This window comes from Monodon monoceros, unplaced genomic scaffold (genome assembly GCF_005190385.1).
Source record: "Monodon monoceros isolate NGI ecotype Baffin Bay Population unplaced genomic scaffold, NGI_Narwhal_1 Super_Scaffold_8, whole genome shotgun sequence".
Lineage (NCBI taxonomy): Eukaryota > Metazoa > Chordata > Mammalia > Artiodactyla > Monodontidae > Monodon > Monodon monoceros.
Window position 1 is genome coordinate 64,189,909 of NW_021703785.1, and position 12,364 is coordinate 64,202,272.

The 12,364-nt window shown below is 33.2% G+C and overlaps 1 protein-coding gene across 6 annotated transcripts in view; it reads right to left on the reverse strand.

Annotated features, from left to right (window-relative positions):
* The window catches only part of NBEA (neurobeachin), a 618,768-nt gene that overhangs the window by 363,932 nt on the left and 242,472 nt on the right, over window positions 1-12,364 (reverse strand). For all 6 annotated transcript variants that reach the window (XM_029209906.1, XM_029209902.1, XM_029209901.1 and 3 more), the window contains 2 exons: window positions 11,681-11,835; window positions 9,301-9,427 (listed from right to left, as the gene is read on the reverse strand). In XM_029209906.1, coding sequence (XP_029065739.1) covers window positions 9,301-9,427; window positions 11,681-11,835 — 282 coding nt within the window. The remainder of the gene's footprint in view (window positions 1-9,300; window positions 9,428-11,680; window positions 11,836-12,364) is intronic.

Sequence of the window (12,364 nt, forward strand, 5' to 3'; positions counted from 1 at the left end):
AAAATGATAGCACATGTAAGTCAGATATTCAAAAAGGAATGATGAGCAAAAGTAAATGATAAAAATTTGGATAAATCTAAATATGCTGACCAATAAAACAGTAATTATATTCTCTTGTTGCATTTACAATTGTTTTTTTTCAGTACACGGGCCTCTCACTGTTGTGGCCTCTCCCATTGCGGAGCACAGGCTGTGGACGTGCAGGCTCAGCGGCCATGGCTCACGGGCCCAGCCGCTCCGCGGCATGTGGGATCTTCCCGGACCGGGACAAGAACCCGTGTCCCCTACATCGGCAGGCGGACTCTCAACCACTGCACCACCAGGGAAGCCCTTGCATTTACAATTTTATGTGCACACACACACACACACACACACACATGCATACACATATGTATAAGTGTGTTTGCCAAATTTGGAGTAGATGAAGTTAAGCTATACTGAGATCCATACATTGTCTGGGAAGAGGACTTATATAAATCAGGAATTAATGCTGCAATCTAGAAGATGATCACTTAAAACATTATTTCTCAAAGTGTATTCTTAGAGCCAGCACACCAAAATCACTTCATGTAATGGTTAATTTTATGTGTCAACTTGACTGGACCACAGGGTGCCCCAACATTTGATTAAATATTATTCTGGGTGTGTCTGTTAGGGTGTTTCTGGATGAGATTACAATTTGAATGGGTAGACTGAATAAAGCAGACCGTCCTCCCTAATGTGTGTGTGTTCATCCATTCAACTGAAGACGTGAATAGAACAAAAGGCTAGATAAGAGAAAACCCCTTCTACTTGATAGTTGGTCTTTGCTGGCCTTCAGACTCAACTGAAACATCAGCTCTTCTGGGGTCTTGAGCCTCCCAGCCTCCATACTGGAACTTATACCATCAACTTTCCTGATTCTCAGGCCTTCAGTCTTGAACTAGAGCTACGTATCGGCTCAGCAATGTGTTTTAACAGGCCTCCCATGTAACTCTGTTGCATACTGATGTTTAAGATCCACTGCACTAAGGAAAAGATAATAAGGTATAAACTTCAACCTAACAGTTTCTTCTTACTTCTCTCTAGTGAATGTTTCTTAATGGCAATATGAATAAAATTGATTAATCACTGCCAAGACTTGGAAGCAAGGAAGGAAAGCAGGAACAAGCTCATAATAAGCATCAAGAATAAAAAGGAGGGGGCTTCCCTGGTGGCACAGTGGTTAAGAATCTGCCTGCCAATGCAGGGGACACGGGCTCGAGCCCTGGTCCAGGAAGATACCACGTGCTGTGGAGCAACTAAGCCCGTGCGCCACAACTACTAAGCCTGCACTTTGAAGCCCATGAGCCACAACTACTGAGCCCGTGAGCCGCAACTACTGAAGCCCGTGTGCCTAGAGCCCATGCTCCTCAACAAGAGAAGTCACTGCAATGAGAAGCACATGCACTGCAACGAAGAGTAGCCCCCGCTCGCTGCAACTAGGGAAAGCCCATGTGTAGCAATGAAGACACAATGCAGCCAAAAATAAATAAATAAAATAAATAAATTTATTTTTAAAAAAAGAATAAAAAGGAGGGACTTTCTTACAGATTATATGAATGTTAAAATAATAATAAGAGAATATTATGAACTACATTATGCCAACAGAATGTACCAAAACTTACACAGGACAAAAACTGAAAATCTGGGGATACTTGTAACATTTTAACTTAAAAACTTTCCCCAAAAAGTAAATCTAGGATCAGATGTCTTTGCTTGTGAACTCTACCAAATATTTTAGAAAACAAAGAAAAACAAATAAAAAATACCAATCTTACATAAGCTCTTCAAAAGGTAAAACAGATTTTACATCACAAAGAAATTGGATTTCTTTCAGGAATTTAAGGTTTGTTTAGCATTTTTAAAATTAAAAGTCAATATCATAGACCATGTTAGCAGAAAAAGGAGGAAAACCACATGGTCATCTCCATGACTTACCCTCTCTTTAGAGATAAAATTCTATACCCATAATGATGGTAACTTGGTTAATTATAAACACAAGAGAATTCTTAAATTTGATAAAAAGTATCTTTATTAAACAGACAGGAGACATCATAATTAATGATGAAATGTTCAAAGCTTTTCATTTGAGACGAAGACAAGCATGCCTTTTCTAACCGCTTCTATAGAAAACTGTATTGGAGATACTAGGTGATACAATAAGTCAGGAAAAAGAAATAAAAAGGTGTAAGTATTTGTATAATGGCGAATAAAACTGCCAACATTCATGGATCAAATGACTGTCCATACATGCTTAGTTAGAAAGAATTATAGATAAATTAGGAAACGTAAGTATCAAATTCTACTTTTCACCTTGAAGGGGTTAAGATGGTCTACAATTACCTCCCATGCTAACAACTAGAAAATATTACAAAATACGGAGAACAACTATTTTCATACAAAATGTGGGGTACAAAATCCTGAGGAAAGAGAGACAAATGAGGTGAGTCCCACCAGCACCCAGATTTCCTACATGGAGGTATTTCCCATATTAGGGCAGATACAGAATCCAGCAACCTTTCTCAGTTGACAAGATTAAAACTGTAGTTCAAGGAGGCAAAGGTGAATAGAATTTGGAGGGCATAGTATGCAAGAGGAAGGTGTATGGAGAGCACAGTAATCTTTGGCTGAGTAACAATCTAGGTATGGGATGCCTGAAAGCTCCCAAGGTTAGAGTAGAACAACTTCTGAAGAAAGAACAATTATGGAGGAGTCATAACAGGCATCTTCTACATCTCACACAGGTCTAGAATTGTCTGCGTTCCCTCTAGCCAAAAAGGAGGGACCTCCTTAGATATACTGAGTGTTCAGGAGAAATCCAGCACACTTTCTAAGTGGCAAAATTAGCCCAAGAATAAAGGCCACCCTAGATCTGCCTTAAAAGGTCTTAAAAATGCTTCATGAGGAAGAATGGTCTTTCGAACAAATGGTGCTGCAAAAAATGGACATTCACAGGAAAAAATATAAACCTGGACATAAACCTCACACCTTACACTTTATAAATTAGCTCAAAATGGGACCCTGACTTAAAACTAAAACTACTACTTAAAACCACAGAACTTTATAGAAGACACAGGAGAAAATCTTCAGTACTTAAGGTGAGGTGAAGAGTTCTTAGACATGACATCATAAGCTAGACTACAATAAAAATGCAAAGTTTCCTCTGCCAAAGACTTTATTAAGAGGACGAAACACACGAGCTACAGTCTGGGAGCAAATACTTGGAAACAACAATTTTGAAAAAGGACTTCTACTTAGAATACTGAATTCTTAAGGCTCAAAAGTGAAAAAGCAATCTAATTATAAAATGGGCAGAAGATATAAATAGACATTTTGCTGAAGAGAACACACTAATGGAAAATAAGCACACAACAAGATGTTCAGAATCATCCATTAGGAAAATACAAATGAAGACCACAATGAGATATCACTACATACCTACCAGAATGGCCTTAAAAAAAAAAAAAAAGACAATGCCGAATGCTGGTGAAAATGAAGAGAAACTGGACTATTCATACATTGCTGGTGGGAGTTTTTTATAACACTAAATAGGTACTTACCATATTAGCCCAGTAATCTCACTCTGGGCACTTATCCCAGAGAAATGAAAATGTATGTTCACATAAAAACAAATGTTTATTGTAGCTTTTTTGGTACTAGCCAAAAATGGAAAGAACCCGAATGTCTTTTAGTGGGTGAATGGTTAAACAAACTGTCGTACATCCATACCATGAAATAATACTCAGAAATACAAAAGGACCCATTAATACACACATACTTGGATGGACCTCATGGCATTATACTGAGAAAGGTCAATCTCCAAAGTCACCTCTGAAACACCCAGAAGTCAAAGAAGAAATCATAGAGAAACTTAGAAAAAATACTGTATGAAAATTAAAACAACATTAAATTTCTGAAATACAGCTAAAACAGTGCTTAGTGGAAAAGTTATGGCTTTAAATGCTCGTAATAGAAAAGAAGAAATCTAAGATCAAAGATCTAAGCAAGGGATTGGCAAATGTTTTCTGTAAAGGGTAAGATACTAAATATTTTAAGATTTTAGGGCATACTATCTCTATTGCAACTACTTAACTCTGCCATTGTAATGTGAAAGCAGTCACAGGCAATATATAAACAAATGATGTGACTGTATCCCAATAAAAGTTTATTTACACAAAGTTTATATATAAAGTTTATGATGGCAGGAAGATTTGGTCCCTGGGCTGTAGTTTATAGACTCCTGATCTAAGTTTCCACCCTAAAAATCTAGAAAGAGAAAATTAAGTAAACCTGAAATAACTAAAAGGAAATAAAAAGAGTGGAATTTGATGTAATAGAGACAGAAAAGAAATTAATGAATTTAATGTCTAATTTCTGGGAGGAAAATTATAATATTGAAAAGTCAATAGGTACTCTAATAATGCTAAAATGAGAAAAGGCATAAATTACAAAATCAGGAATGAAAGAGGAAACATCATTAGAGATCCTACAAGTGTTTTAAAATAATAATATAATAATGAAATTATGAAAAACTTTATGGCAATAATCCAATAACTTAGATAAAATGACTAAATTCCTAAAAGTCACAAATGACCAACACAGATGCAAAAAGAAAACAGAAAATCTGAATAGTCACTTATCCAATGAAAGAATTTAATTTGTAAAACCTCCCCAGTAAAAAAAATATTCCAGGCAGAGATGGCTCCACTGGTGAAATCTCAAAGCTACAAGAATAAATAACACTAAAGCTACAAGTGACATTATCTTTCACACAGAAAATAATAAGGAAATTACAGATAATATTGAGTTGAGAAAAGTCTAAACAATCTAACAAAGACTACTAAATTTAAGTGGATTAAGCAAAATTGCAATACGTAAAATCAGTGTACAAAAGTCAGTTGTCTTTCTATATACTACCAACACACGAAATCTTCTTTCTTTTTTGTTTTCAGTCCTATTGAGATATAATTAACAAGACAATCATCAATTTGCTCTCTGTTAAGAAAATTTACTTGCATTTTCTATCATGTTATATAAATGGAAACATGTAGTATTTATCCTTTTTTGTTTGGCTTCTAACTCAAAATTGGAAATTTAAAGTAAAAATTTTAATTTAGAATATCATCAAAGACATGAAAAACTAATTAAAAAAAGACAAAACTAAGTACAAGACCTTTACAATGAAAGCTATAATAAGTTGCTAGAGAAATTAAAAACCTCAATGAATGGAGTTATAGACAATGTTTATAGATTAGAAGGCTCAATATTATTAAGATATCAATTCTCCCTAAATTTAAATAAATATTCAACACAATCCTAATTAACATTTCAACACGATTTTTTTTTTTTTTAGAAATTGGCAAGCCCATTCTAAAACATATAAGAAGATGCAAACAATCTAGAAAAGTCAAAGCAACGGTCAAAAGAACAGAGTTAGAGGACTTATACTACCTGATTTCAGGATATTCTATAAGCTATAGTAATAAAGTGGGGTACTGGCATAAGGACAGCCATATAGATCATGAAGTAGTATGGAGTCCAGCAATAGGTTCACGCATAGACAGCCAATTGATTTTATACCAATGTGCCAAGGTAATTCAGTGGTGCTGAAACACTGATATACATATGGATAAAAACAAAACTGAAACTTTACCTCACCACACACACACAAAAATTAAGTGAAAATGGATCATAGACCTAATCATAAAAGCTAAAACTACAAAACTTTTAGAAGAAAATATATGCGAATATCTTCATGACTTTCGGCTAGGTAAAGATTTCTTAAGATACAAAGGCACAAACCATAAAAGAAAAGATTTTTTGAAATGATGGACTTGGTGAAAATTAGAAACTTCCTGTTCTAAATAATTTTAACAAAATGAAAATATAAGCCACAGAATGGAATATCTGACACAGGACATATAATCGGAATACATAAAGAATGGTGGCATTTCACAAGAAAACAACCCTACTTTTTAAAAAAATAGCAAAACATTTCAACGGTCCATTAACATATCAGAAAAAAAACCTCATCATCTTTAATCATTAGGAAAATGGAAAATAAATCCAAATGAGATATGAATACCCAGAAAAGTCTTAAATTATAAAGTCTTAAAAAGACTGAGAATGCTAAGTGTTGACAAAAATATGGAACAAATGGAACTTTTACACATTGTTGAAAGGAATATAAAATGATACAACTGCTTTGCAAAACAGCTCAGTAGTTTCTTATAAAGATAAACCTATACTTCCTATTCAACCAGTTGTTTTACTCCTGTTTACCCAAGATCATATGTCTACAATACAGTTGTATTCAAATGTCCACAGAATCTTTATTTATAATAGCCCCAATCTGGAAAAAAACCCAGATGTCTATCAACAAGTGAAGAGATAAATAAATAGTGGGATAGCCATATAACTGAATAATACTCAAGAATAAAAAGGAATGGACTGGGCTTCCCTGGTGGCTCAGTGGTTGAGAGTCCGCCTGCCGATGCAGGGGACACGGGTTCATGCCCCGGTCCAGGAAGATCCCACATGCCGTGGAGCGGCTGGGCTCATGAGCCGTGGCCGCTGAGCCTGTGTGTCCGGAGCCTGTGCTCCGCAACGGGAGAGGCCACAAGAGTGAGAGGCCCGCATTCCACAGAAAAAAAAGGAATGGACTACTCATAAACAAAAAGAAATGAATGAATCTCAAAATCTGAGTGAAAGAAGGTAGGCACAAGAAAGTGTATTCTATGATTCCATCCATGTGAAATCCTAGAAAAGACAAATTTAAATTATGATATTAAAAAGTATATAAATGCTTGCCTGGGGAAGGATGGGGTAAATTATAAATGGGGCACAGGGAACTATACGGAGTGATAAATATATTCTACATCCTCATTGTGGTAGCGGTTGTATGGGCATATAAACTGTTCAAAACTCGTTAAAATGTACACTCAAATCGAGTATTTTTAAATTGAGCTTAAACAACATAAACAAATGATCTCAATAAATTTATTTTGGAAACTAGAGAAACGAACATACAAACACAAAATACTTAAATTATAAGAATATATCATATAAGAAACATATAAGACTTCTACATAAAAAATCTAAAAATCATTACTGGAAAAAATTTTTTTAAAAACTAAAGAAATGGAAGGAATAGAAGCTGTTCATAGTTTGGAAGTCACAATATTGAAAGAGATCTATAGATGAAATATAACTCCAGTTGCAACAGATCTATAAATTCCATTCCTTGCTAAAATCCCAGCAAGTTGTTTTCAATATGGATACTGATAAACTGATTCTAAAATTTAAATGGAAATGCAAAGCATCAAGAATAGCTTAGGCTTCCTTGGAAAAAAAAAAAACGACAGGATGGGAAGACATTACTTATCCAGATACTGATCCTTATTAAACCTAAAGCTAATTATGACAGTATGTCACAAGGATAGACAAACAGACAAATTGGGTAGAATCGAGTGCCAAAGCAGAATCCAGTATACAGGAACACTTGATTTGTGACAAAAGTGGCAGAGCATGGGAGACAGGAGAGTTTCTCAAATAAATGGCACTGGGTCATCTTGACATCCATAGTACTCCTACGTCATAAAATTCACAAAACTCAATTCCAGATGAACTATGTATCTAAATATAAAAAGCACAAATAAAGCAGCCAGAGGATGAGATGGGGAAAATGTAGGCAAAGATTTCATCTATAACACAAAAAGCACTGAAAAACAAAAACTCGATAAATTGAGTTTCATTAAAATTTACAACTTGTGTTGATCAAAACATATCACATAGATAATAAGAAAAGCCACAGAATGGGAGAAGATATATATACAATATATAATCATCAAAGGGCTCATTTTCAAAATGCATAAAGAGAAAAGACTTTACAAATTAAGAAGACAAACAACTCAACGTTTTAAAATGAGTAAGAGGTTCCAACAGGGAAATCACAAAAGAGGAAAACCAAAAGACCAATAAATATATAAGAAGGTGCTCCACCTTGTTAACTATCAGGAAAATACAAACTAAAAATACAATGAAATACCACTATACTTCTACCAAAATGGCTAAAATGTAAAAGTGACAATACTAAGTATTGTTAAAGATATAAAAAAGTAGGCACTCTCATACGCTGCTAATGAGTTAGTAAACTTGCATTAACCACTTTGGAAAACATCTGGCATTATCTAGTAAAACTGAACATACACAAACACTATGAATCATCAATTCCATTCAGTTATTTACCCAACAGATATGCATACAAATGTGTAGTATACCCAAGAGTAATGTACAAGCAGCACTGTTATGTGAAAAAGCAGCATTATTTGCAATAGTCCCAAACTGGAAAATTCCAAATGCCCATCATCAATAAAATAGATTAATAAATTGTAGTACACAACCACTAAGGAATGAACATGAACAAAACTATTGCTACAGGCAATACAGATAAATCTCATAAACATAATGTTGAGAAAAAGTAGCCAGAGACAAAAAGAATACATACCGTGCAACTCCACTCATATAAAATTCAAAAAAGACAAAACTAATCTAGTATTAAGTCAGAGTGATGAATTTGAAGAGGAGCAAGAATAGTGGCAAAAAAAGGAACAAAAGGTGGGGGCTTTGTGGTACCTGTAACGTTCTATTTCTTGCCTTGAGTGATAGTAATATAACATCGTTCTTTCATTGAGCTTTTACACTTCAATTAAAAATGTGAATACACACACATACTGTGTGTATGTATATGTGCAATTTAACTCCAAGCATTTTGGTCAAACTCTTCTAGGAATTCTCTCTGACATGCTACTGCAAATCATTTTTATCTATTAATCGCGATAGAAAAGATAATGTTTGGTGATTCAACTTCCAATTATATATGTTATATATAATTCTGCAGATTTATTTTGAAAGTCTATATTTTAAACTCACCACCCCAAAGATGTCCAATTTTATCATGGTGCCACGTTTGCATGTTTCTACCTTACAGGAAACAGTAATGTGCTATATGACAATGGATTATAAACTCAGGCAAGTCAGATCATGAAAACCATTCAAGATCTCTCAGTTTAGACTGAAATATAATAAATGATTTTTATATAATGAATAACTATCTAAAAATATCAAAACATTGCAATTATGAGATATAATCACAAAATACATAATTAAACATTCTTAAGAATCCTTAACTATATCTTTGTATTTAATGTATACTGTTTCACTATTTTTGAGGTGAGAGGAAGCAGTAAAAGGAGTAAAAAAACAAATAGTTATGTATACCTCATATTTTCAGCCGAATCTTCTGGCATTGGAGCAACAGTTTGTACAGCTGGAAGGTTTTTGCTGGTAGCACCATTCACAAAACTAGAAGAGGAGGAAGAAGAAGAGGACCCCGAATCCACGGCACCTGTTCCCAAAATAATAATTTTTAGCCTTAAGTATAAATTTATTTAACAAAATAATTTTCATTACATCATTACTATCTGAGTTTGAAAAAAATATTCATCTGAATTTCAAAATAGAATTTGGCCATTAAAAAATCATTTGGCCATCGGTACACTAATAACTCTTTATAATTATTAAAAATAGCTATTGCATTAAAATCCAGTTTATTTACTTATGTTACTCTAAACAAAACTACATATTACAAATGGGATATAAATAAAAGACATCAACAAATGAAAATAATTTTAGATAAAATGAGGCTGATAAAACAATGCAAATTTAGATGTGAAAAATTTGTTTTTATTGCTATATTGTTATATTTTTAGTTTTCATCATATAAGATATAATTTGCAATAAACTATCTCAACATAAATTTGTGGCACTGCAGCATCAGTGCTTATTTTGATAAAATGATTGCTTAAGAAGGGGTATAATGAGTATAAAATTTGTACCCGATTTTAAAATAAAGAGTTCTCCTCAACGATATGAAGACGCCATTTTAGAACAGATTTTTCTATATTAACACTATGTAAGTATATTAAATAGCAGTGGAGTTGAGGGACATCTAGTGTTCCTAAATATTATCTTATCTTTATCTTATCTAACACTAATTCCCATAAAACTGGGATTTTCACAACACTTACACAGCATGTATATGTCAAAATCTAAATGAGTCTTGGGTCCAGTTTACATGTTGGCCCTCAATTTCTTTGTGTGTGTGTTTGTGTATCTGTATATATGTATTTCTAAGAAGGATGTTCATTACTTATTTTTTTTATTGTAGTATATGCTTTATACTATCACTGGACTTCTAGCTACCATCATTTCCCATATCTATTATTAATTCATAGAATAGGAATTAAAGGAAAATATCATACCTTGTTTCAAATAAAGATAAAAAAGAGATGACTTGCTTTTTCATTTACTTATCTCTTAAAGAGTAAGGATTTAGTCAATAAACACTAAATGTAGATTTTTTCTTTCTACTACATTGGTATATTTTAAAAATCTTTTAAACACTTTTCTGAGTATACATTTCGGTAAAAGGAAAACATTTTTATTCCTTTTACTAGAAAGCAGAATGAGTATAAGGAGTAAGACTGTAAACTGGATAGAAAAAACTTTATATAAAGTTTTCAGATAAGTCAGATATAAATATTTATATATATATCTATACATAAATCAAAGATGTTTTGTCCTTTAACACAATTCCATTAATGATTTTTATTTACTAACATAAATATGCTTGATAGAGTACATTCTACTTACTACAACCCCATAAATGTGCTGTTCATGATATGTCAGACTGAGGTGGTATGATAAACAAGATAAATACAGAAAGCACAAAGAAGAGCTATGAAATTAATAAAAATGGGAATAATCTAAGTAATGATAATAGATGTAAAAGTTCAAGGCTATACAGTTTGGAGAAGAGAAGGCTACTATAGTCAGGGAAGAAAAGTCAGGGATCATCTTGCGTTGTATAAATACCTAAAATGGAATCACAAAGATTTGGGTAAGGATTTATTTAGCTAATAGTCAACAGGAACATTTCTGGAAATTAAAAAAAAAAAAAAAAAAAAAGTTATGTTAGGCAGGCTTTTAAAATCTGTAGTGATTTGGAATTTTCTGTTTCTAGAATTATTAGGAAAATGTTGGACAATGAATTGGATATAACTGTAATCTAAGTATATAAATTAATTCAATGTCAAACAATGGTTCTTATTCACATGCACTTTTTGTCAAGTTGAGGCTCTTGCATATCGTCAAGGTTCTCAGGGGAGCTTGGTAAAAAATACATATTAGGTTTCAACCAGTAAATGTCACTAAATCTATTTTCTGTCACTAATATATTTAATATACCTTGATATTCTTGGTACAATTTACTAATTTTTATGTATCAAATGTCAGTGTTCAAATTATCTTTTGGTTTTGCTCCCCAAATATCTTTCAGCAAACTGAGTTCACTCTGAAAGTAAATAGCATCATGTTTTGAGAAGACTCAAAACAAAACCCACAGTGTTCTCAAACTAAAAAGTACACCCTATAACCATAAACTCTGAAAGATAACATGAAGAATAACCTTCTTAAAGGTTAAGGTAATCTTAAATGATCAGGGTATTTTAATTTTTAAGATCACATAAGCAGAAGAAATGAAGATACAGAAAACAGAAAGAAAAAGATGAGGTATCACAAAAATAGATAAAGACAATACCTGTTGTATTAATCATACTTTTTGGTGTAGCTCCAGTAGCAGCAAATATATTAGAGGTACTGCCTGTTGGCAGCCCACTTCCAGCAGCAGCGGCTCCTACAGTGGTTACAGCTAAACTACCTGGAGGGGGCTTCTTAACAGGGACCACGACACTCCTGCCAAGAAATGATGAAAAACAACACAAGGTCTAAGATGAATTCTAATCCTGCTATGGCAGATACATGTAATCAACATCAAATTTTCTTTTCTTTCTTTTTCCCTTTTTTAAATTCCTGATCCCACCTTAATTGGTGAAAAGGATATAGACATTAAGGATATATTGTAAAGTGTGTTAACTATTATAATTCATTTGGCAAACATTTATGTAGAATCTAGAATTTGCAAATCTTTTTTAAGATGGCATGTGGTCTATAATCATGAATCTGGGAAAACTGGAAAACTGCGTGCTCAAGTTAGATTTTTCATATGCATATAGGGATTTTTTTTGTGTGAAAATATACATACATATAATGTTCATCCTATCTCTATCATATTCTAAATGTGGAAAATAGTCATAAAAACGTTTGAAAGCCAAATTCTGAAGCTTCCTCATAGTAAAGCTAAATATTAAGCCAAGAAATATGGAATAACAACTAATGGCATAATAAAATTAAACTTTATTTTCCTGAACAAAATTGAGTTGTT